Source organism: Sprattus sprattus (assembly GCF_963457725.1).
Source record: "Sprattus sprattus genome assembly, chromosome: 5".
NCBI classification, from domain to species: Eukaryota; Metazoa; Chordata; class Actinopteri; order Clupeiformes; family Clupeidae; genus Sprattus; species Sprattus sprattus.
The window spans coordinates 19,190,215-19,211,544 of NC_137924.1; the positions used below are offsets into that span (position 1 = coordinate 19,190,215).

Consider the following 21,330-nt stretch of genomic DNA (forward strand, 5'->3'; position numbering starts at 1 on the left):
GCTTGTGTGTGTAATTTAAGAAGTCTGTAATGCCAAATGTCAAACACGATTGATATATTCTCATATGATTTTCATTCCCAGAACAAAAGACAGCCCCAGTCTTTGATGTGCCTCTCAAGGCAGTGGCAGTAAGCGAGGGTGACAAGCTCACCCTGAGCTGCCATGTCCGCGGATCTCCTCCTCTGAAGGTTCAGTGGATGAAGGACAGACGGGAACTTGCATCTTCAGCCAGCATTAAGATCAAATTTGTGGATAACACTGCAAATCTGGAAATCCTCCGCACGTCCAAAACTGATGCAGGCGACTACTTGTGCAAAGCCACCAATGATGCCGGCAGTGAATTTACCAAGAGTAAAGTCACCATAAAGGGTAGGCCCTGTTTGATATTGTTGAGACTGCCTATTCTTAATTCAAAAAGCTGAAACACATGATAACATACATTAAACACAAGTGACTACCTGTATGTATTTAGTTGACCGTGATTATTTTTTATCTTCTTAATATACATATGAGTGAAAGTACATTTTTCTTCAGCACCTTTTTGGTCTAATTTATAATCACTATGAATGCAGATAAAGCAACATCTCCTAAACCCGAAGCTGCTCCAGCTGCCCCGGCTGCTGCTCCCGCAAAAAAACTGGACAACTTGTTCTTCATTGAGGAACCAAGACCTGCCCATATAACTGAGAGTAAGTATCTTGGAGTGTGTAATTTTTATATACATGTAATGAAAGGATATTATATTATTATATTATATTTATGCAGTTACTCAAGTAGGAACTTTCCTTTCCTTTAAATGACAAATGGGCTCGTCACAATGTGTCTGTGTGACTGTTCTTATTCTCAGAGGGCACAGCCACCTTCATTGCTAAAGTTGGAGGTGACCCAATCCCCAACGTGAAATGGATGAAGGGCAAGTGGAAGCAGGTTACTGCTGGTGGTCGCATTACCATTGAACAGAAGGGCCAAGAGGCCAAGCTGGAAATCAAGGAAGTTACCAAGTCTGACTCTGGACAGTATAGATGTGTTGCAGCTAACAAACATGGAGAGATTGAGTGCAGCACTGACCTGAATGTTGCTGCGATGAAGGCGTCTGGTCCCGAGGTAGTGAAGCTCAAGAAGTAAGTGCTTTAAAAGGTTTTTCTTTATCTGTTACATTTCCTGGAGAATTTTTGATGTAATGTATTTTGTAATTAAATTACCTAAATTGTAATGTAATTTGTTTATTTTGTGAAGGACACCATCAAAGCAGAAAAGTCCAAAGGAAGGCCAAGAGATTGATCTTGTTGAGCTGCTCAGGAATGTAGATCCCAAAGAATACGAAAAGTATGCTCGCATGTATGGAATCACTGACTACCGTGGTATCCTCCAAGCTATTGAGCAGTTGAAGAGAGAAAGGGCAGAAGTAAGTGCCTGAAAAGGTTGCACTGTTTATGTTGTGTCCATGTTATATTGTTTAGCTAAAATTCTGATATTGTAGAAGATGTTTGGATATAAAATAGGTTAAACAACTGATATTCTGTTGTCTTTGCAGGCAGGTGAAAAGGAGTCCGATGAGGATTTGTCTGCTTTCATGTCTGATTTGCAAAGCAAAATGGAGCAAGGTACGTGTTTTTCATGTGTGCTTTTATTGTTTGTTTAGTGTTGACTCCTGTTTTAAAGTAAACAGTAAGGTTGAACAACATTTATCCACACAGAGTCAAAAGAACAGATGCCGTCTTCGGGTAAGGTGGTTTTGTAGACTAATTAAGATGATAGATTAACTTTGCATTTCTAACTGTACTCATGGCAGGATGCAATGATTGTAAACATTATTTTGAAACATTCAGCAATCTTAAATCATATGCTAAATTGTTTTGGTTTAAATATGTCTGTTTTGAAGTTACTAACCTCTTTCCAGTTGTCTGTGTTTAATGTGGTATCTTGTTGTTGGTCTTCAAATTCTGTGTGTTTGGACAGCCTCTGTCTTGTTTTAACCACCAAGATATGCAAAGTTTAAAGTGTTTAAAATGTTATTTGGAGCAGATGAACTTCAGTTTCAGTCTTATTTATTTTTAGCTGATCAAATTCAGTTCACCAAACGCATCCAGAACATTGTGGTGAATGAGCGTCAATCAGCAACTTTTGAATGCGAGCTTTCTTTCGACAATGCCATTGTTACCTGGTACAAAGACTCATGGGAACTCAAAGAGAGCCCAAAGTATACCTTCAGGTCTGAAGAAAGGCGTCACTTTATGATCATCCGCAATGTAACTGCTGAAGACGAAGGTGTGTAGACAGAAAAAAAAAAACATTAAGACTGGCGTTTTGAAATATACTGCACCTTACAGACTGTAGTTGAAAGAAAAGCTGACGCCTGTAATGTGTTCACTCGTAATGTTTTAGGCGTGTACTCAGTGATCGCACGATTGGAGCCCGTTGGTGAAACTAAGAGCACAGCTGAGCTTTATCTATCAGGCAAAGGTCGGTAAAGTTTTTAGGTTGTAGGCACCTTTTTTATTTCCCCCCTTTAGTGATGACACGCTAGTAATGGTATATGTTGCCTCTTCTTACAGAAGTTAATTTAGGAAGGGTTCCACAAGGTGAGTACTTTTCAGATTGCCGCATTTTGCAGCTCTCAATTAATGCCGTGACTTCATATTTTGACCTAACACTAATAATAAAAATAGATACAGAGAAATTAGCATTTAAAATAGTGGTGACAACGACATTTACCTAGACTGTACTTACTGTATTCAACATGTTTAGATGTCCCCGATACATCAGTGCAAGTTCCTGAAGTGTCCTCCGTAATTAGTTTTAAAGGTAAGAGTGGAACGTTTGATCTGAACACAATTATTCTTGGGCAATGATTTTTTTTTTTTGACGATATGAGTAATTGTTACTCTTTAATTTAAAAGATGAGACTTCAGACTACTATCGCTATGAACAAAAGACAGAAATAACAGGTACAATGTCTAACATGCATCGTTACAATCATTGCTTTAATTCATTCATTCTGGTGTTGATTTCACTGATCATCATCATTATCATCATCTTCTTCATCATCTTTGTTAACCTCTCGTTAATCTCTCATCCTTTCATCAAAATCATGACATTCACTAAGGTTTTCTGTGTTTTCACTAATTGTTTAACCAGCCTAAACAACAGTTTGATCCATGGATTTGAGTGAAACCATCACTGTAACCATGAACTACACCATGAGTGTCAAAATATATCATGTCAAATCTTTTCCTTTGCGGTCATAAATAATGCGTTAAATTTCTCACTCTTTGTTTCGCCAATCCTTTTTCAACATCCTCCGATATATTAGCGGTCGAAAGTTGGACTGTCCAAGAAGAAACTGTGGTTGAGTTCTCTTCAGTAAAAGGTACAAAAGGGATCTTACTAGTATACCTTTGTGTACTGTCCACCACTGGTGGAATCTTCAAACCTTCCCTTCCATTACATGTTGTTTGTCATAAATGTATGTTTTTGTAAGTCTGTCTGAGTATTTGTTATTTGTTTGAGATGTTGTAAACATCACACCTGTTTGTGTTCAACATCTTCATTGTTCACTGTTTCCTGTTTCCTGTCACTCACATTACAGGCATAGCTGTAGAATGCTTTATTCAGATAACATATGCACAAATAGTAAATTCTATGTTATATCGTTGTAATGATGTTGCTCTGTAGGCTATCATGTCTGTTTCTCTCTACAGGTATCATAACATCAGTGTTAAGATTAACATTTACTTAGTGTTCATGAATTGTCTTGCACACATCTAAGATGACACTAATTTTTTATCAGAAACAAGGAAACCAGTTGAGGAGACTGTTCCCAAAACAATGATGGGGATGAGAGAAGAAACGCCTGTGAAAGGTATCAAGAGAAAAGAACGCTGCTTGTGCTGAGCACAGCTTAATAGCAAATGTGTAAATCACGCTAGTATCTTTGAGCACTACTAACCAACCTGTCTTTGTTTTGTCTTGACATTTTATTTGTCATGTTTCATGTTTTTTGGTCATATGACCATTTTTGTACATAATCTTCTGTCCATGTCCCTTTACTCTTATTTGTGTATGTTGTTTTTGTACGTATGCCCTTTCTTGATCATTTCTTAGCTTTTTTTGTGTGGCTCGCCGTTTCAGTTACATTTGGCACCAAATGCTTTCATAATCTTTAAACATGTAGTTGCTTAGATGCTAACACAAATATGAGCTTAGCTGTTGTGGTCTAACAACGCAAATGTCTTTTAAGTACCTGAGGTGCAGAAGGCAGAAGAGAAACCTGTAACAGCTGTTTCACAGGAACCTACAAAACCATCCAAAGGTATTCAGCAATGTCTGTTTTGTACAAATGTTTAAGTTGTCTTTATCTTTGTTTGTCATCTTTGCTCATTAGAGTATGTTTGTCAGATCTTCTCTTAATGCTGTCTGTTTGTTTGTCTTGGAACATGTTTTAAATTACAAACAGTTTTCCTTCAATTACAAAATGTTCTCCTATTTAGTGTTAATATTTGACAACCAGTATAAAATATATATTGTCATATCTTTAAGTACCTGAAGCCAGGAAGCCTGTGGAAGAAAAAGTGACTCCAGTTAAAACACCTGAACAAAAAGAGAAACCATCAACCAAAGGTATTGTCTTCATGTGTTTTAATGTCTTTTTTTGTCTTGATATGGTGACTTGCTGTTCTGAAGTTTTGTACAGATTTCTCTGGCCTCTTACTTTGTCATGAATGTCATGTTAGTATGTGAGTCAGATCTTGTGGTATCTGCTGTGGTATCTACTGCATCAAGTTCAACTGACCCCTCTTTGTGTCAAGTCTGTTTGTTGTATGTTCTGGATGTTCTGAAGTCAGTAGATGGCTGACATAAATGTTTCAGTCTTCCATTGTACTGTTTATTGTTCTTTTCTTGAATTGACGCATTCTTTGATTGCGGTCACTCTTACTTCTAAATGTGCTCTTTTCTCTTTCAATTAGTGTTTCAGTTACTAATAGCTTTTTGTATCACCAACCACAGAATTAAAACCACAGGCACCATCTGGGTCTGTAGAATCCAAGCCTGAAACTGCAGTTGCTCCCAAGCCTGAACCTAAGGTTGCATCGAAGGCTGAACCCAAGCCTGAACCTAAGGTTGCACCGAAGGCTGAACCCAAGCCTGCACCTAAGGTTGCACCAAAGGCTGAACCTAAGGCTGAACCCAAGCCTGAACCTAAGGTTGCACCAAAGGCTGAACCCAAGCCTGAATCTAAGGTGGCACAAAAACCTGAACCTAAGGTTGCACCAAAGGCTGAACCCAAGCCTGAACCTAAGGTGGCACAAAAACCTGAACCTAAGGTTGCACCAAAGGCTGAACCAAAGCCTGAACTTAAGGTTGCACCAAAGGCTGAACCCAAGCCTGAACCTAAGGTTGCACAAAAACCTGAACCCAAGACTGAACCAAAGGCTGAACCTAAGGTTGCACCAAAGGTTGAGCCCAAGCCAGAGCCAAAGGCTGCACCTAAGGCCGAACCCAAACCTGAACCTAAGGCTGCACTTGCTAAGACAGCTGAGGTTCCAACCAAAGGTATTGTTGGAATGTTTTCTCTGTGTTCTTCCTGTTATGTACTTGTGTTCCTTGCACTTACATGTCTTTCTGTTTCTTGCGTAGTTTGTCTTTAACGTTTGTTCAGTTATTTGTAATGTAATACTCTTAATCAAAGTGTTAGTGTCGAGGTATTTTTCAGTGTCTAAACTTTCTTTTATGCCTAAATGGCATAGCTGTGTTTGTCTGATAAATGTTGTATGTTCACTCATTATTGGGTGTATCTGCTTGAATTGCCTCTTGTACACATATTCTTTAAAAGCACCAGAAGCTCCCAAGAAACAAGAAGCTCTCAAGCAGGCATCTTTAGATACTAAAAAAGAGGTGGCTTCCCTGCCAACACACGAAATGGCTTCACCTAAAGGTATTGTCTTTATAAGAGCATTAATATGATGCTTGCTCTTGTGTGTAGAATCATTTCTTTGATTCTGAGTTCTGTTTTCTTAACAGAATATAACTCTTAATGACATGTGATTTGTCCTATCATTGGGGTGTCAGATTTCTTCTCTTTTGTTCTTATGGTTTTAATGCATATTATGTTGCAATTTAGTTTACTGTGAGGTCTTCACAGTTAGACTAGGTACTGTATATGTCGTGGTGAAAAGTAAACAACAGTTGTACAAATGTTTCTTTTAAAGTTACAACGGATTTGAAGACCATGCAGACATCAAAGGTAGATGCAGAAAAACCTGCACCTGTTGAGCTTCCAAAGCCAGTGGTACCTCCACCTGCTGTTGTTGCGACACAGAAGGTAGAACTGGTGACACAAAAAGAGGTCTTTCCTGCTCCTGTTGAAAAACCAAAGGTGGAACCAGTAAAATCAGTAACTCTTGAACCTCTTGTTGAAGCAATGAGTGTAGAACCCGTGTCTCCAAAAGATGTTTCTCCTGCTCCTGTTGAAAAACCAAAGGTGGAACCTCCAAAAGCAGTGGCTCCCAAACCTGTTACTGTGGAGAAACCAAAGGTGGAACCACCAAAAGCAGTGGCTCCCAAACCTGCTACTGTTGAAAAACCAAAGGTGGAACCACCAAAGGCAGTGGCTCCCAAACCTGCTACTGTAGAGAAACCAAAGGTGGAACCACCAAAAGCAGTGGCTCCCAAACCTGCTAGTGTTGAAAAACCAAAGGTGGAACCACCAAAAGCAGTGGCTCCCAAACCTGCTACTGTTGAAAAACCAAAGGTGGAACCACCAAAAGCAGTGGCCCCCAAACCTGCTCCTGTGGAGAAACCAAAGGTGGAACCACCTAAATCAGTGGCTCCCAAACCTGCTACTGTGGAGAAACCTAAGGTGGAACCACCAAAAACAGTGGCTCCCAAACCTGCTACTGTAGAGAAACCAAAGGTAGAAAGGGCAAAACCAGAGGAACCTAAGGTAGAACCAGTGAAACAAAAAGAACCTACTCGTATTTCTCCAAAAGAAGTTCCCAAGCCAACAGGTATCTTTTCTGGTGTATAAATATCTTGAATGATCTTAATATCTTCTTATGTATGAATGCAGTATATGCACGTAAAGTGCTGATATGTGTCATCTTAAAAAGCACACAACGTGTTTTTCTCTTGTCCTTATATGTTCTTTGAGCATATGCATGTCATTTTGGTATTTGTACCATCTTACTCATGTTTCTTTTGGCCCTGTGATGTCATTTTTGTTTGTATGTCTGTCTGTCTGTCTTAAAGCAGTTGAAGTAAAAAAGACAGAAGTGCCACCAGAGAAAATAGCTGTAGCTAAACCTAAAAAGGAGACAGAGATTACTCCCACCAAAGGTAGGCTTGGTGCCACTGATATTCTTTACAGATGTCCACTTTGAGTTTACTGTGTAGATTTGTGAAAGAGTTTAATCAGTCTGGGAAACCAGCCAGTTAAATTCAATCAATGTATGACTGAATACATTCACTTAATAGTTTAGGAAAACTATTAACATTCTCAATGCATTATCTTTAGGCCTTAATTGAACATCTCTAAGTATGATGAACCTAGGTAGACTGCCTGCTTGTTCTAATACTCTTTGTGTTGTCCCTTTGTGTTGTCTGTCTTTTGTCACCGTTTAATGGTGAAATCTTGCGTTTGTCAATACAACTTCTACAACAATTGAAGAAATACCCAGTCATGTGGATAGGTCTTCAAGGATTGAGAAGGAGGAACTTCAAGATTCATTTGAAGATTTGTCTCTTTCAAAAGAATTGTCTGCCCAAGAAGTTACAGAGCAGGAAGTCATCCACAAGGCAGAAGTCAATGTTGGGTCCAAGGCTCAAAAAATAGTTTTAGAGCAAGAAGTCATCCATGAATCAGTAGAGTACTCACAGCAGCTCCTCAAGGCTGAAACTAAGGCAGAACTGAAGGCTGTTTTAGAGGAAGAAGCCATCCACAAAACATTAGAGTACCCAAAAGAGTACAATGCTGAACTTAAGGAAGAATTTAAATCTGAAGTCATGGCTAAAGAAACAATCTCTGAGAAACAGGAGTACCCAAAACAATACCGAAAGGCTGAACCCAAGGCTGAACTCAAAGTTGAAGCCAAGGCTCAAAAAACAGTCATCCATGAAACACTAGAGTATCTAAAAGAAGTAGTTGAATTACCTGCAACAGAGAATTTAGGTAGTTTAGAAAAAGACACATACATTACACAGACAGTCAAAATAGAGAAAATAGCTTCTTTTGAAGAACAGAAGGAGCAGACCATATCTCTTGAGGTAGTAGCAGGCAAAGGAAATCAGAGAGGAACTGCCGTAGAAAACATAGATTCATGCAAGAAGAAAGAAGACTTACCCTCACTAAAGAAGCCTGTTACCCTTAGAACAGAGCCACCTCTCCCTGAAAGGCAAGAAATAGCCAGAAAAAGTGTTGAGGCTAGGCCCAGTCCATCAGCAATCTCCCAAAGGAGTAAGTCTCCCATGGAGAAAGATCTTGAAAATGTCCCACATGGTGAAATAGTGGGCATCAAAACAAGAACCCCAGTCGAAGAGAGTAAACCTTCATTGAGAGAACATACTGCTCCTGTGAAAGGTATTTGTAAAGAAAGCTCAGGTTGCACTGAGACTAATAGTCTTCCTCTTTTCTCTTCTTCATCTCTTCTTCATTACATGGTCATCTTCATTCTTATAAATCCACTCTCTTAACTCTAACATTTGTGTCTGTTCAATGTTTGTCTGTATTTCTTTGAATACTTGTGTAGTCTCCCAGTGTCTTCTCTTGATATTGTTTGTGTCTTTCTTTAGAATCCTCTATCTTAATGTTTTATTAAAATGTATGGTAACTCTTCTTAGATCACAGTGTCACAGAATCACCTGTTGAAGAAACGCCAGTTTCAGACAAAGTTGAAAAAGGTATCCTAAACACCAAGGAAATCTTTTTTTTAGTATGTTCTAGGTCTTGCTCTACAATTGCTTTACAATGTGTGCATATGTATTTGTGTCTGTGTGTGTTCTGTGTTTCTTCTGATGGACTGTACAGTTCATAACCTTACAAAACCTTAAAAACCAGTCTTGATCTGTAGAGTCATGTCCTACACATACCCATTATTTCTTGGCATACTTCTTTTTTAAAGTGACTCCTGTGGAGAAGAAACCTTCACCTAAGGCACCAACAGTATCTCCCAAGGTTTCCCCTTCAGAAGGTATAATGTTTTTCTAATAGTGTTTTCTTGTTTATATGTCTGTATATGTAGTGATGTGTGTTTCTTCGTAGAAAAAGAGAGGAATTTAAAACCTCTTCCTGCTTTATGTAAATGTATTTCTTATATGTTTCATGTCATTTTACAAGCTATTGAATGTCAAAGTCTTATTTTATTTTCTTTATGCAAAACATATCCTCACTTTTTTGCTCGTGCTAACAAATACTTAATCTTTACTATTCTTTCAATAATTCTTCAGGTAAGTTTTCTTTTCAGATGATGCATAACATCTGCTTAAAAGAATTTTTGTTCTCCAAGCATCAATCCGCACAGCTATAGTTAAATCAATAGCGCATAGGGCACTATCTTCACTCTACTAATTTCAACTGACATGATGTTTACCATGCTTCACAGGATTCCTCAAAACGTAATGACATTGTGGCAGTGATCCCTGAAATTGTTAAACTTTCTTTAATTTTGGTGCAGGAGAAGGCGTACAGGCCCCTGGACCAGTTAAAAAAGGTATGATGATATGTGGTATTCTTTATTTAATATATGCACATATAGATGCTAAAATGACCCATATACAATATATTTGTTCTGAAATTCTATCCAATTCTAGTCATTTGGAAATATCAAACATGTCAACCCCTTCGGATGCCCACCTGTATCACCCTCTGAAAACATCCATAAAATCCTTAATATAATCCATAAATCGCAACAAAATTGATGAAATATCAACACTTTATGAACAAATCAACAATGTGCCCATGTAAACGTATCAATAGCACTACAACAACAACATGATCGACCTCTCTCAGCTATTGTGTAAAGTTGTGTACTATACTAGGATCATGTCACACCATGGGTCATCTCTGCATCTGTAACTGATTCACTGAACACATTCCTCTGGTACAGTTTTGATTTTAAAAGTTTCTAGACATCGTACACACTGGATGCCACCACCTTGATATCTTGCACACAGACTGCAGTTTGCATATTCTTTGTTTTTTGACAGTTTGCTGGTTGCTGTTGAACCAGTGTTTTCGAAACAATGCGCTGGCAATACCATTTAAATTAAGTTTATTTTATCTGGAAGAAATTTAAATGGGGGACATTCCGTATAGGTTGACATGTATGAAATATATATTTGGAACATCTCAATTCTGTCACTTGTCTATGTTTGTCTTGTATCTTGTTTGTCATGATGATACAAGCATTTTGGTCTGTTTTAGTCTGGTGTTTTGTCAGTGTTCAACTGTCAATTTTTGTGTACAATTGTCTCAGAAAAACCAAAGAGTAAAGTTCATATTGAGGAAGAAGAGACATTTGAGAAACCAACATTAAAAAAGGTTACGAAAATAACATCTAAGGACCAAGAGGAGGAGCATGAAGTTATTTCACTGAGAAAAATGATCAAGCCTCCAGTGGATGAAGAGCCCGGACAGCTCGGAATAATACTCAAGACTGTTTCAAAAACGGAAACATGTGAAAAAAAGACAATGGTTTATTCCGAGGCTGTCTCTGAAGTCACAGTATCGAGTCACTGCGAATCAGAGAAGAGCACTATAGCATACGAAGCTACTAAGAGAACTGAGACCATGTCAAGTGGTTTGGAGAAGAAAACCGACGAACAAGTACAACTGAAGAAACCTGCAGAAGATTTTCCTAAGATTGCGGCTGAGAAATCAACAGAGGTGGTAGACGGAACCCCCAAGGACAAGAAGGCAGAAGAAAAATATGGTGTCAAGAAAACTCCAAAGAAGACACTCAAAGATGACCAATCTGATACCTCATCCTTAGTAAAAAAGAAAATTACCAAACTACCTCTGAAAGAGCAAGAGCAGGAAACAGTTAAGCTAAAGCCATTTGATAAACCTGCTAAGCCAGAGACGCATGAGGTTGTTAAGACCATAAAAGGTGAAGATAAAGAGCATGACAATTTCCAAAGAAGTGAGAGAACTTTAACAGATGCGCCAGCCAGAACACCTGTTGACCAGTCTCTAGCCAAGCAAAAGGAGATAGAGATGAGAGAGAGAGACAGGGAGTCTGTAGTCGCTAAGGATGAAAAAGTTGAAGAAAAGGCTGGTATCAAGAAGAGCAAGACACCAAAAGATGTGGAATCACAAGTTCCGGGTTTAGTTCGGAAGAAAGTATCAAAGTTACCATTGGACGAGAAAGAACAGGAGATTGTTAAATTAAAGCCATTGTCTAAGTCTGCTAAGGAAGTTGAAAAGCCTGTACAAGATAGTGCAGGGGATGGTAGGGAAATAGAGCGAATTGGTTTCACAAAGAGTGAAAGGCCTACAAAAGATGAAACCTTTAAAGAGCCTCTCTCTGAACAGTCAAAATTACCTGAATATGATTATACTGAAAAGCTTCCAGACGCTGAACGTGAAAAGGGAGATCAAAAGGCAAGTGTCAAGGAAACAAAGACACCAAAAGATGAGGAAATCCAGGCTCCTGGTTTAGTTCGGAAGAAAATATCAAAGTTGCCTTCAAGTGAGAAAGAACATGAAATTGTAAAATTAAAGCCTTTTGAGAAGCCTGCTAAAGAAAATGCTGAAAAAGAAAGAAAAGACAGTATTAAAGATTCCAAAGAAAGAGAGCCTGTTACCTTCAACAAGAGTGAAAGGCCAGGTAAAAGTGATATTCTCACAGAGCCTATTGCTGAAAAAATTCAGTCACAGGCACCTAAAGATAGTGTTCCTAAAAAACCTTCAGTTTCAGATAAAGTATTTGAAGAACAAAAAGTAGAAGAAAAGGCAGTTGTTAAGAAAGCTAAAACACCAAAAGATGAGGAACCCAAGGGCACTGGCTTAGCACCAAAGAAAATATCAAAGTTGCCATCAAGTGAAAAAGAACAGGAATTGGTTAAGTTGAAGCCAATTGATAAACCTGGTAAACCAGAGACTAGTGAACTGCAACCAGAGAAAAAAACTGCTGAAAAGGAACAAGAGCATATTGCCTTCCAGAGAGGTGACAGACCTCCAAAAGATGAAATAGTGAAAGAGCCTGAAAAGCAACCCATGAGAGTTGAGAAACACACAATGCCAGATAAGGAGCCAGAGATCACTGGGAAGAAAGATTCACCTTGTGAAGCAGAGCAAAAGCCAAGTCCTAAGAAACTCAGCCCTGTAAAGAAAACTGAAATTAGTCCAAAAGCCGAAGAAAAGCCAGCCTTACAGAAAAAGGTTGGACAATTGCCAAAAGACTTAAAAGGAAAAGAAGATATTACCCTTAAGCCAGTTGAATTCACAAAGAGCATTGAGTTGAGAAAGACACCTTCACCACAGGTTGAGAAATTAAAACCAAAAACTGTTGAGTCCATTCCTTTGGAGAGAAAACTGAGTGGTGACATCCAGAGGTTACCAAAGAAGATTTCACCCATGGACTCAATTGAGTCTGTTACTTTGAAAAAAGTTCCAAAGACAACCTCACCTCCCGAAAAACCACCAGTTCCAGAAGAAGCCACAAAGGCCGGGAAAGCCAAGCTGCCTGCTATGAAAGTGTTGTCAGCTGGAGCAGTGCAACTGAGAAAGATTTCAACTCAGTATGAAGAAGAGGTTGAAGAGATTCACGCTGAAGTACGTGGAGAGGAAGAGGATTCCTGGGGATGGGAACTTGTTCCCGATGAGGACTGGGAAGGTGAAATGGAAGAGGGGGCTGTTGAGACTCCTGGAATGGGTGGCAAGAGAGGTGAGAGTTTGGCTGCGAAATTTCAACATTGACTCTTCATCGCTCTCAATGGACGCATTTCATCGCCAATAATACTCATCCATCTAAATCTCCATTATTCCATTTCCTCTTCATATTCTGTGTTCTCACGATCGTTTGTTATTTGTTGTTTGTGTGTCATAACTATGTTGTTGTTTGTGCCGTCCTTTGTCTTTCATTCTGTAATCAGAATTCATACAGAAACATCCACCATCTCTGTTTCTCATTGTTACATGATCTTTTAACATTCATGACAAAATTTCATGCTTACTAATGTTTCGGTAAGTACAGTATTATCAACTCTGCTGTCAACATCAACAGTAAGCAGAATTGGGTTTGTGAGCTGGATATATGATAATCAACCTCTGTTTTAATAGATGGAACACCAAAGGAAGAAGCAGCAGGTGCAGGTAGAGGGAGAGGACTGAAAGGTAAGAAGATTTCTTGAATGACCTAAACTGACAGCTAAGGTAACGTCTAAATCCTAATTTAAATGACTAAAATCCTAATTTCAGCGAGACAAACACCTTCCCCTGGTGATGGTGGGAGGGGCAGAGGATTGAAGCCTGGTGGAGGCAAACCACCTCCTGAGGAGCCAGCCTTTGCTGGTTTTAAACTGAAAGCAGTTCCTCTGAAGTTCACCAAACCACTGAAAGATATTGTGTTGCAAGAGGCTGAGTCAGTTGGTTCCGCTGCTGTGTTTGAGTGTGAGGTGACACCCTCTACTGCTATCACCACATGGATGAAGGATGGCAGCAACTTGAGGGAGAGCCCTAAGCACAAGTTCACCTCTGATGGCAAGGACCGCAAGTTGACAATCATTGATGTCCAGCTCTCTGACAATGGTGAATACACTTGCATTGCCAAAAATGCAGGCAAGGAGGCAACATCTGTTGCCAAGCTGATTGTTGAAGGTATGTTTTTATGAAGCAGAATAATTATCTGAGAAACTCATTAGGTAATACTGCAATGGTTATTACAGTGCATGCAATGCAATGCAGTTCTTCTAACTTCTTCTTCTTCTTCTTTGTTACCGATTTCTACAATTAATTCAGCTCGAACCACTTAACGTAGAAACTTTGTCTTGCAAACACTTCAGCTATGTATTTTTCAATTGTCTTAACTTTATACTTTTTAAGATATTAAAGAAAAACTAATACCATTTCTTACATTGGGCCATTCTGAATCATAATTCCAAGGCTCCTCTTCTCTCTGTCCCTCTCCATTTAACTGTATAACTAGGAATATTGACACCTTCCATACGTTACTCGTTTTTTTCCATTTCTCTCTCTCTCTATCTACCTATCTATCTATCTATATATCTATCTTTATTTGTACCCATCTCAGTCTACTCTTTCTCACACTCCATCTCTCTGCTTCAGTCCATTGCCTCTCCTTCTCTCAATCTTTTCCCTCTTCACTCTCTCTTTACTGTCATTATCCATAGCCATTCTCGTTCACTCTTCTTTCCTTTCTTCTTTCAATTACTCTGTCCATCAATTCTCACTATTTTTCACCTTTTTTATGTCAGCTTTTTCTGACTTCCAGCTATCCTTCCTTCCATCTTATTTCCTTTTTTCTTCCATGCCATGTCTATATCTTCCACTATTTCCAATCATTCTAAGATCTCCTTCCTCCCCTATGTCCATTCTCTTTCACTTATTCTCTCCCTCTGTAGAAACTCCGTCCACTAGTTATTTCTATCCCTCTCCAACTCCTCTTTCTCACACTGTCCATCTCTCTGTTTCAGTCCATTTTCTGTCCTTCTTTCAATCTTTGCCCTCTTCAATCTTTCTCGTTACTCTGTTTTTATTCATAACCACTCTTGTTCACTCTTCTTTCATTTTTTCTTATCATCACTCTGTACACCAATTCCCACTCTTTTTCCAACTTTTTATGTCATCTTTCTCTGACTTACTTTCAACCAACATGACCACCCTAGCAACACCCTAGCAACCACCACAATTACCATAGCAATATCCTAGCAATCACTGGTATTTCCTTCAGGAAATGCATATTCCAGTTTATTAAAGAGTTTTAATGATAATTTTCTCTGCCATTATAGAGTTGCCAGTGAAATTCACTAAGACACTTGAAGAGGAGACATCTGCTCTCAAGGGTCAGCATCTCTACCTGACCTGTGAGTTGAACAAAGAGAGGGAAGTGCAGTGGAAGAGGAATGGCCAACCATTGAAAGCAATAGCTGGAAAGTGCAGCATCAATGTCATCGGAATGCAACATGCAGTGACAATTCAAAACAGTGATGAAACGGATGAGGGTGTTTACACTTGTGAAGTGGAGAACATCGACACCAAGACCGTCGTCAAAGTAATTGGTAAGAATGTGAATTCAAAGATAATCTGGCCTTGCAACATATATTCACCCAGTTTTTGGGCATATTGATATTACACAATTGCACCTTTTATAAGCAACCCCTAAGAAAGGTTATCTGCGTTTACTCCACAGAAATCATCAAGGACTGGATTGTAAAGCCCCTGAGGGATCAGCACGTCAAACCCAAAGCTAATGCTACCTTCAAGTGCGAGCTCTACAAGGAAACTCCCAACTGGAAGTGGTTCAAAGGAGACAAGGAAATTTCAAATGATCCCACAGACAAGACTGAGGTGAAGAAGGATGGGAAAGAACTCACTCTGACAGTCAAAAATGCATCCCCTGATGACATTGGGGAGTATGCTATGGAAGTAGAGGGTCGCAGATACACTGCAAAGATGACACTGGGAGGTTAGTATGTTTTTCTTTTATCTTTTCTTTTCTTTTTATGTAAGCGTTTTAAATGAATGTGGTCTAATATGGTTGGTTTTCTTACCTGTTCACAGAACGTGAGGCTGAGATTTTGAAGCCTCTCGCCAGTATGGAGGTTGTTGAGAAAGAGGAGGCTAACTTTGAGACGGAAATCTCTGAGGAGGATGTTCCTGGAGAATGGAAACTGAAGGGACAAGTTCTCACCAGATCACCGGTAAGGCTTATTTTTTGAAAAAACTAACTGTCTTATAATATAAATGTCATACAATACACATAATGATGTATCTTGACAAATCATGTGTTTGTTTTTGTGAATAATAACTTGTTCTGTTTGTTTGGTGGTTTGTTCATCAGACATGTGATATCAAAATGGAGGGAACGAAGAGATTCCTATCTCTGAAAAATGTCCAGCTTGATCAAGCTGGTGAAGTGTCTTACCAAGCTCTCAATGCCATAACAAGCGCAGTGCTCACTGTCAATGGTAAGTGTACATGCCCACAAAAAATATGCTCTCAGTCAAGGCAACCTGAAACCAGGCTGCCAGGAAATACTAAAATAACCTCGAGGACTATTTTTATTCACACCTCTCAGAGATGGAAATCGACTTCACTGTGCATCTGAAGAATGTTTCTGTGCATGAAAAGAAACAGGCAAAGTTTGAATGTACCCTCAATAAGGAGGTGACTAAGGTCATGTGGTTAAAAAACTCCGATATAATAACATCTTCCAGTAAATATGAAATCATTGATGATGGGATGAAACATATATTGGTTATAAACCAGTGTGAGTTTGAGGATGAGGCAACTTACACAATTGAAACCATGGGCATAATGTCAACATCCATTCTCACAGTGGAGGGTGAGTTTTTTTTATGCTGTTACAGTTCCTTGGTCTATTACATTTCCCATACTCATTTTAAATACTGTGATAAATAATCAATCAATCAGTAAGTATGTGTACTTACATAATTACTGTACTTCTTTCTTAAAATCCACTGTAGTCTTGTAATGTAATCTTATATCCTGAACTAATGAATTATAGGCATGAGGCTCAAGTTCTCCACACCACTATCGGATCAAACTGTGAAAGAAACTGAAACTGCTCGGTTTGAGCTTGAACTCTCTCATGAGAATGTACCAATTACATGGTACAAAAATGAAATAAAACTCCATCCGAGTCGAACGGTGATAATCCATGTTGATGAAAACAAACACAGTTTAGAAATAAAGGATGTCACTCTAGATGACACCTGCCAAATTAAGGCAGAGGCTAACGGAATGTCCACAACAGCAAACCTGAAGGTCTTAGGTAACCCTGGTTTCCCTCATTTTTCCGACTTTCTTTGTTGTTCTTTCTTTCTTTCTTTCTTTCTTAATTTGGTGTTCTATCTTTCTGGACCAATATATTTTCACAGATGTCATGTAATATCCTGACAGTCGAATGGTTGCAGTCCAGGAAACGAGCAGCACATGAATTCATTATCATTTTCTAACTTTAATATGTTTTGTATTGCAGAGGGTGCTGCTCGTTTTGTGGTCAAACTGCAAGATTACACTGCAGTCGAGAAGGATGAAGTTACCCTGGACTGTGAGTTGAGCAAGGACGTTCCTGTGAGATGGTTCTATAAAGAAACTGAAATCAAGGCGTCCAAGATGGTGACAATGAGAGCCGAAGGCAAACGAAGGATTCTGACAATAAAGAAGGTGGAAGACAAAGATAAGGGACAGTATACTTGCGACTGTGAAACAGACAAGACAAGTTGTAACATTAACATTGAAGGTAAACAAGTTATCAAAATGTACAAGCGCAACAAACGAAAATGTACATTGACTACTGTAATAGTGTTCCAACGTCTTTTCCTTCTTTAATCAATGGCAGCACGTGATATTAAAGTGGTTCGGCCCATGTATGGTGTTGAGCTCTTTGATGGCGAGACAGCTCGTTTTGAGGTTGAGCTCTCTGAGGATGAAGTGCATAGTCAATGGAAGCTGAAGGGAGAATTCCTTACTGCTTCAGGCGTAAGTATAGAAAGCACATCATAATTTTTTAAGGACAAGATTAATTCAGACTGTTCAATCACTTGTTTAGTGCCAATGCCAGTTCAGACCTTAATTCAATTACTAGCAGTGTGACTGTGTACATAAACACATGTCCCTTCTGCTGTAAGTCCACTTGCAGTTATACCTTCACCTACATTCTCTTTCTTAATTAGGCATTTTTGAGATACATCAGTGACATTGTGAACAGGCTTAAGTGTGATACATTTGTTTTTTCTCCTTTTCAACAGGAAGTGGAGATGGTTGAGGAGGGAACTAAACACACTCTGACATTGTACAGTTGCAAGGTGGCCCAAACCGGAGAAGTGGCCTTCCAGGGCGCTAATGCCAAATGTGCTGCCAATTTGAAAGTGAAAGGTACCACATCACATATAAAATAATTACCATGTAGATCATTTGACAGTCTAATGTCCATAAACTATTTGAGATGTGTTAAATTGTGTTTTCTGTCTGATTTACAGAACTCCCAATCACTTTCGTCACTCCTCTGAGCGACGTGAATGTGTACGAGAAAGATGAAGCAAGGTTTGAGGTTGAGGTGTCCAGAGTACCCAAAACCTTCCGTTGGATCAAAGGCTCTCAGGAGCTGGAGGCTGACGAGAAGTTTGAGATGCTCCAGGTGGGCAAGGTATACACTCTTGTGGTGAAAGCCGCTGCTTATGAAGATGAAGCCAAGTATATATTTGAGGCCGAGGAAAAGCGAAGCACTGCAAAACTGATCATCCAAGGTACATAGTTGACATTATTTTAAGGTTTGAAAACAAATGACAAAATGGGTGGTGTTTCTGAGTTACCTTCATTGTTCTTGACAGGCATTCGTCTTGAGTTTGTCAAACCGATCAAGGATGTGACTGTGAAGGAGCGCGAGACTGCAGAGTTCAAAATTGAACTTTCCCATGAGAAGATTCAGGTGGTATGGTACAAGAATGATGTGCGCTTGCACCCCAGCAAGTTGGTGCACATGTCAGAGGTCGGCAAAGTCCACACCCTCTCCTTCAAGGAGGTGTCCGTTGATGACACTGCCCTTATCAAAATAGAGGCTCTTGGAAAGACCTCAGAGGCCATGCTCACTGTTCTCGGTAAGTATCTTTTAATGTTTTTTATGTATTCCTGTTGTCTGTGTCTTGGATGGACACGGATATGAAGTCGTATTTAATTTGATTTCCTGTACCAGTATGGCAATACATATTGTTCAAATGTTGTATATTTGGATAATTTGTGTGCGCAACAAAGATTACAACTCATCTGAGGTACAGATTGTTTTGGACACTGTCCAATTTAAATATTGCAATTAAATTCCCTATGACTGCTTGTATTTCAGAGGGAGATGTTTACTTCACCACCAAGCTGCAAGACTACACTGCAGTTGAGAAGGATGAGGTTGTTCTCATGTGTGAAGTCAGCAAGACCTCTGTTGAGGTGAAATGGTTCAAAGATGGCAAGGAGATTATCCCCTCTAAGAATGTTATTATCAAAGCAGATGGAAAGAAGCGTATTCTTACAGTGAAGAAGGCTGAGAAGGGCAACATTGGTGAATACACCTGTGACTGTGGTTCTGACAAAACTACCGCTAGGCTGAACATTGAAGGTAATGGACCTCCCTGTTAATGTACTTGTTTACTTTTCCTTTGCACTGAATGATTCATTCATTGGTCTTTCTTTTGTTGATTTATTTTTCTCTTATGTTCTCTCTACACAGAGCGTGACATCAAAGTTGTACGCCCCCTGTACAGTGTTGAGGTAACAGAGACAGAAACTGCCCGATTTGAGACTGAGATCTCTGAGGAAGATGTTCATGGTAACTGGAAGCTCCTGGGAGAGGTCCTTCACCAGTCTGCTGTAGGTTTCTTGCTTATAACCTTTTCATAAGTTTTTTTCATTTGTTTTCTGTAGACCATATGAAAAGTGTTCTCTGTTTTTACATCTTAAGGAAAATGTTGTCCAACAGTCTAACAGGCTGTTGCTTCTTTTGCTGTAACATGAAAGTTAGATCAAGTTTGTTTTTGTTCTATTTCCTCAGGATGTTGAGAAGAAGGAGGAGGGCAACAAACATATCCTCATCCTCTACAATGTGCGCATGGATATGGCTGGTGCAGTCGATTTCTCGGCAGCCAATGCCAAGTCTACTGCACAGCTTAGAGTTAAAGGTGAGACAGGCACAACTAACTTTTCCCCACCTCTTCATCTCTCACACACCCAGACACACACCCACAAACACACACACACACATACTCTCTCTCTCTTTCCCTCTCTCACACACAATGATGAACTCTAAATTAGTTATAGCAAGTATCCTGAAGCAATGTCATTAGCATTTTTTTCTCGTGGAATTTCTTGGATGTTGAGTGACAGCAGCAGATAGCCTGGCAGGGATAAGCTAGTAGCCAATGAGGTGTCAGGGCTATTTTAGAGGCTCCACTCCTTATCTAGAGTGGGTAGAAGACGATTGGCAGACTGGCCAGCAGGCCCATCCAAGTTGACCAAATACATTGTAAGATAGATAAATATTCTAATTAAGAAACCCCCCCTGTGAAGTGTGGAGAACCCAGTTATTCTGGACGCTCTGGGACTCCAGAGCAATGGGCTTGTAGAAACAAGTGATGTGCATCGGTCACAGATTTGAAGGTTTTGCTGGGGATAATTGAGGTGACTTACAATGTCTTCTGCACATTCCACAGCACGAGTGATCAGCTTTATGAGGCCACTGAAGGATGTTACAGTCACTGCTGGGGAGACTGCAAACTTTGACTGCGAACTCTCCTACGAGGGAATAGCTGTGGAGTGGTTCCTTGCTGGACAAAAACTTGAGCCGAGTGACAGAGTAAGTTTACCTATTCCCATATTGTTATGAAACAAGTTGTATTACTGCTTGAAAATATAATGACAGTTAGAATAGTTGATCTGAAACGACATAATTTTCATTTATGTTACAAAATGTGTATAGTATATTTGTTCAGTAAGTATTAAACATTGAAGTAACTCCATTTTGCTTTGGCGTGGTACCTATGTTTTCTGCATATAAGGGCTGCCTCTGCGGTCCTATCATAACAGTGTGGGTGTCCATGATGCAGGCTTTTCTGATAAGATTGAGCTTCTCTGCCCTGCCAGCGTTCCTCCAGTTATTTTTAACTCTTTTAGTGTGTGTGTGTGTGTGTGTGTGTGTGTGTGTGTGTATGTGTGTGTGAGTTTGTGTGTGTGTGTGTGTGTGTGTGTGTGTGTGTGTGTGTGTGTGTGTGTGTGTGTGTGTGTGTGTGTGTGTGTGTGTGTAAATTAGTGATTTAGTCAGTGCCTCAAGTAGTAGAAGTGAACACTTAAATGACTGCTGTACAGAAAATGATTTTTTTTTTTATATTTATATTCACTGAAACCATCCACATCGATTAAAAAGTTCTTTCATGCAATAGTTGTGAACAATTTTATTTACATGATGCGTCATTTTCAACAGGTTGTCACCAGGTCAGAGGGCAAACTACACACACTCAAACTTAGAGATGTTAAATTGTCTGAAGCTGGAGAGGTAACACTTACAGCAAAGGATTTCAAGGCCAAGGCAAAACTCAATGTGAATGGTATGTCTGTTTTTGCAACAATTAATTTAAAATATTCTGTGC

General features: G+C 39.4%; 1 protein-coding gene across 5 annotated transcripts in view; it reads left to right on the plus strand.

Annotated features, from left to right (window-relative positions):
- LOC308365613 (titin-like) overlaps window positions 1–21,330 on the plus strand; it is a 139,944-nt gene that overhangs the window by 39,353 nt on the left and 79,261 nt on the right. For 2 of the 5 annotated variants that reach the window (XM_080839089.1, XM_080839092.1), the window contains exons 39-64: window positions 82–369; window positions 573–689; window positions 848–1,121; window positions 1,237–1,405; window positions 1,535–1,604; window positions 3,791–3,862; window positions 4,241–4,312; window positions 4,540–4,620; window positions 9,117–9,185; window positions 9,669–9,704; window positions 13,277–13,330; window positions 13,415–13,813; window positions 14,965–15,234; window positions 15,366–15,641; window positions 15,737–15,876; window positions 16,017–16,143; window positions 17,178–17,441; window positions 17,541–17,680; window positions 17,950–18,076; window positions 18,181–18,447; window positions 18,532–18,798; window positions 19,041–19,307; window positions 19,419–19,558; window positions 19,740–19,866; window positions 20,398–20,540; window positions 21,165–21,288. In XM_080839089.1, coding sequence (XP_080695215.1) covers window positions 82–369; window positions 573–689; window positions 848–1,121; window positions 1,237–1,405; window positions 1,535–1,604; window positions 3,791–3,862; window positions 4,241–4,312; window positions 4,540–4,620; window positions 9,117–9,185; window positions 9,669–9,704; window positions 13,277–13,330; window positions 13,415–13,813; window positions 14,965–15,234; window positions 15,366–15,641; window positions 15,737–15,876; window positions 16,017–16,143; window positions 17,178–17,441; window positions 17,541–17,680; window positions 17,950–18,076; window positions 18,181–18,447; window positions 18,532–18,798; window positions 19,041–19,307; window positions 19,419–19,558; window positions 19,740–19,866; window positions 20,398–20,540; window positions 21,165–21,288 — 4,380 coding nt within the window. Of the gene's footprint in view, window positions 1–81; window positions 370–572; window positions 690–847; window positions 1,122–1,236; window positions 1,406–1,534; window positions 1,605–3,790; window positions 3,863–4,240; window positions 4,313–4,539; window positions 4,621–5,895; window positions 5,936–9,116; window positions 9,186–9,668; window positions 9,705–13,276; window positions 13,331–13,414; window positions 13,814–14,964; window positions 15,235–15,365; window positions 15,642–15,736; window positions 15,877–16,016; window positions 16,144–17,177; window positions 17,442–17,540; window positions 17,681–17,949; window positions 18,077–18,180; window positions 18,448–18,531; window positions 18,799–19,040; window positions 19,308–19,418; window positions 19,559–19,739; window positions 19,867–20,397; window positions 20,541–21,164; window positions 21,289–21,330 lie in introns of those variants that run through there. The other 3 variants (XM_080839090.1, XM_080839091.1, XM_080839093.1) reach the window with 3 other exon arrangements.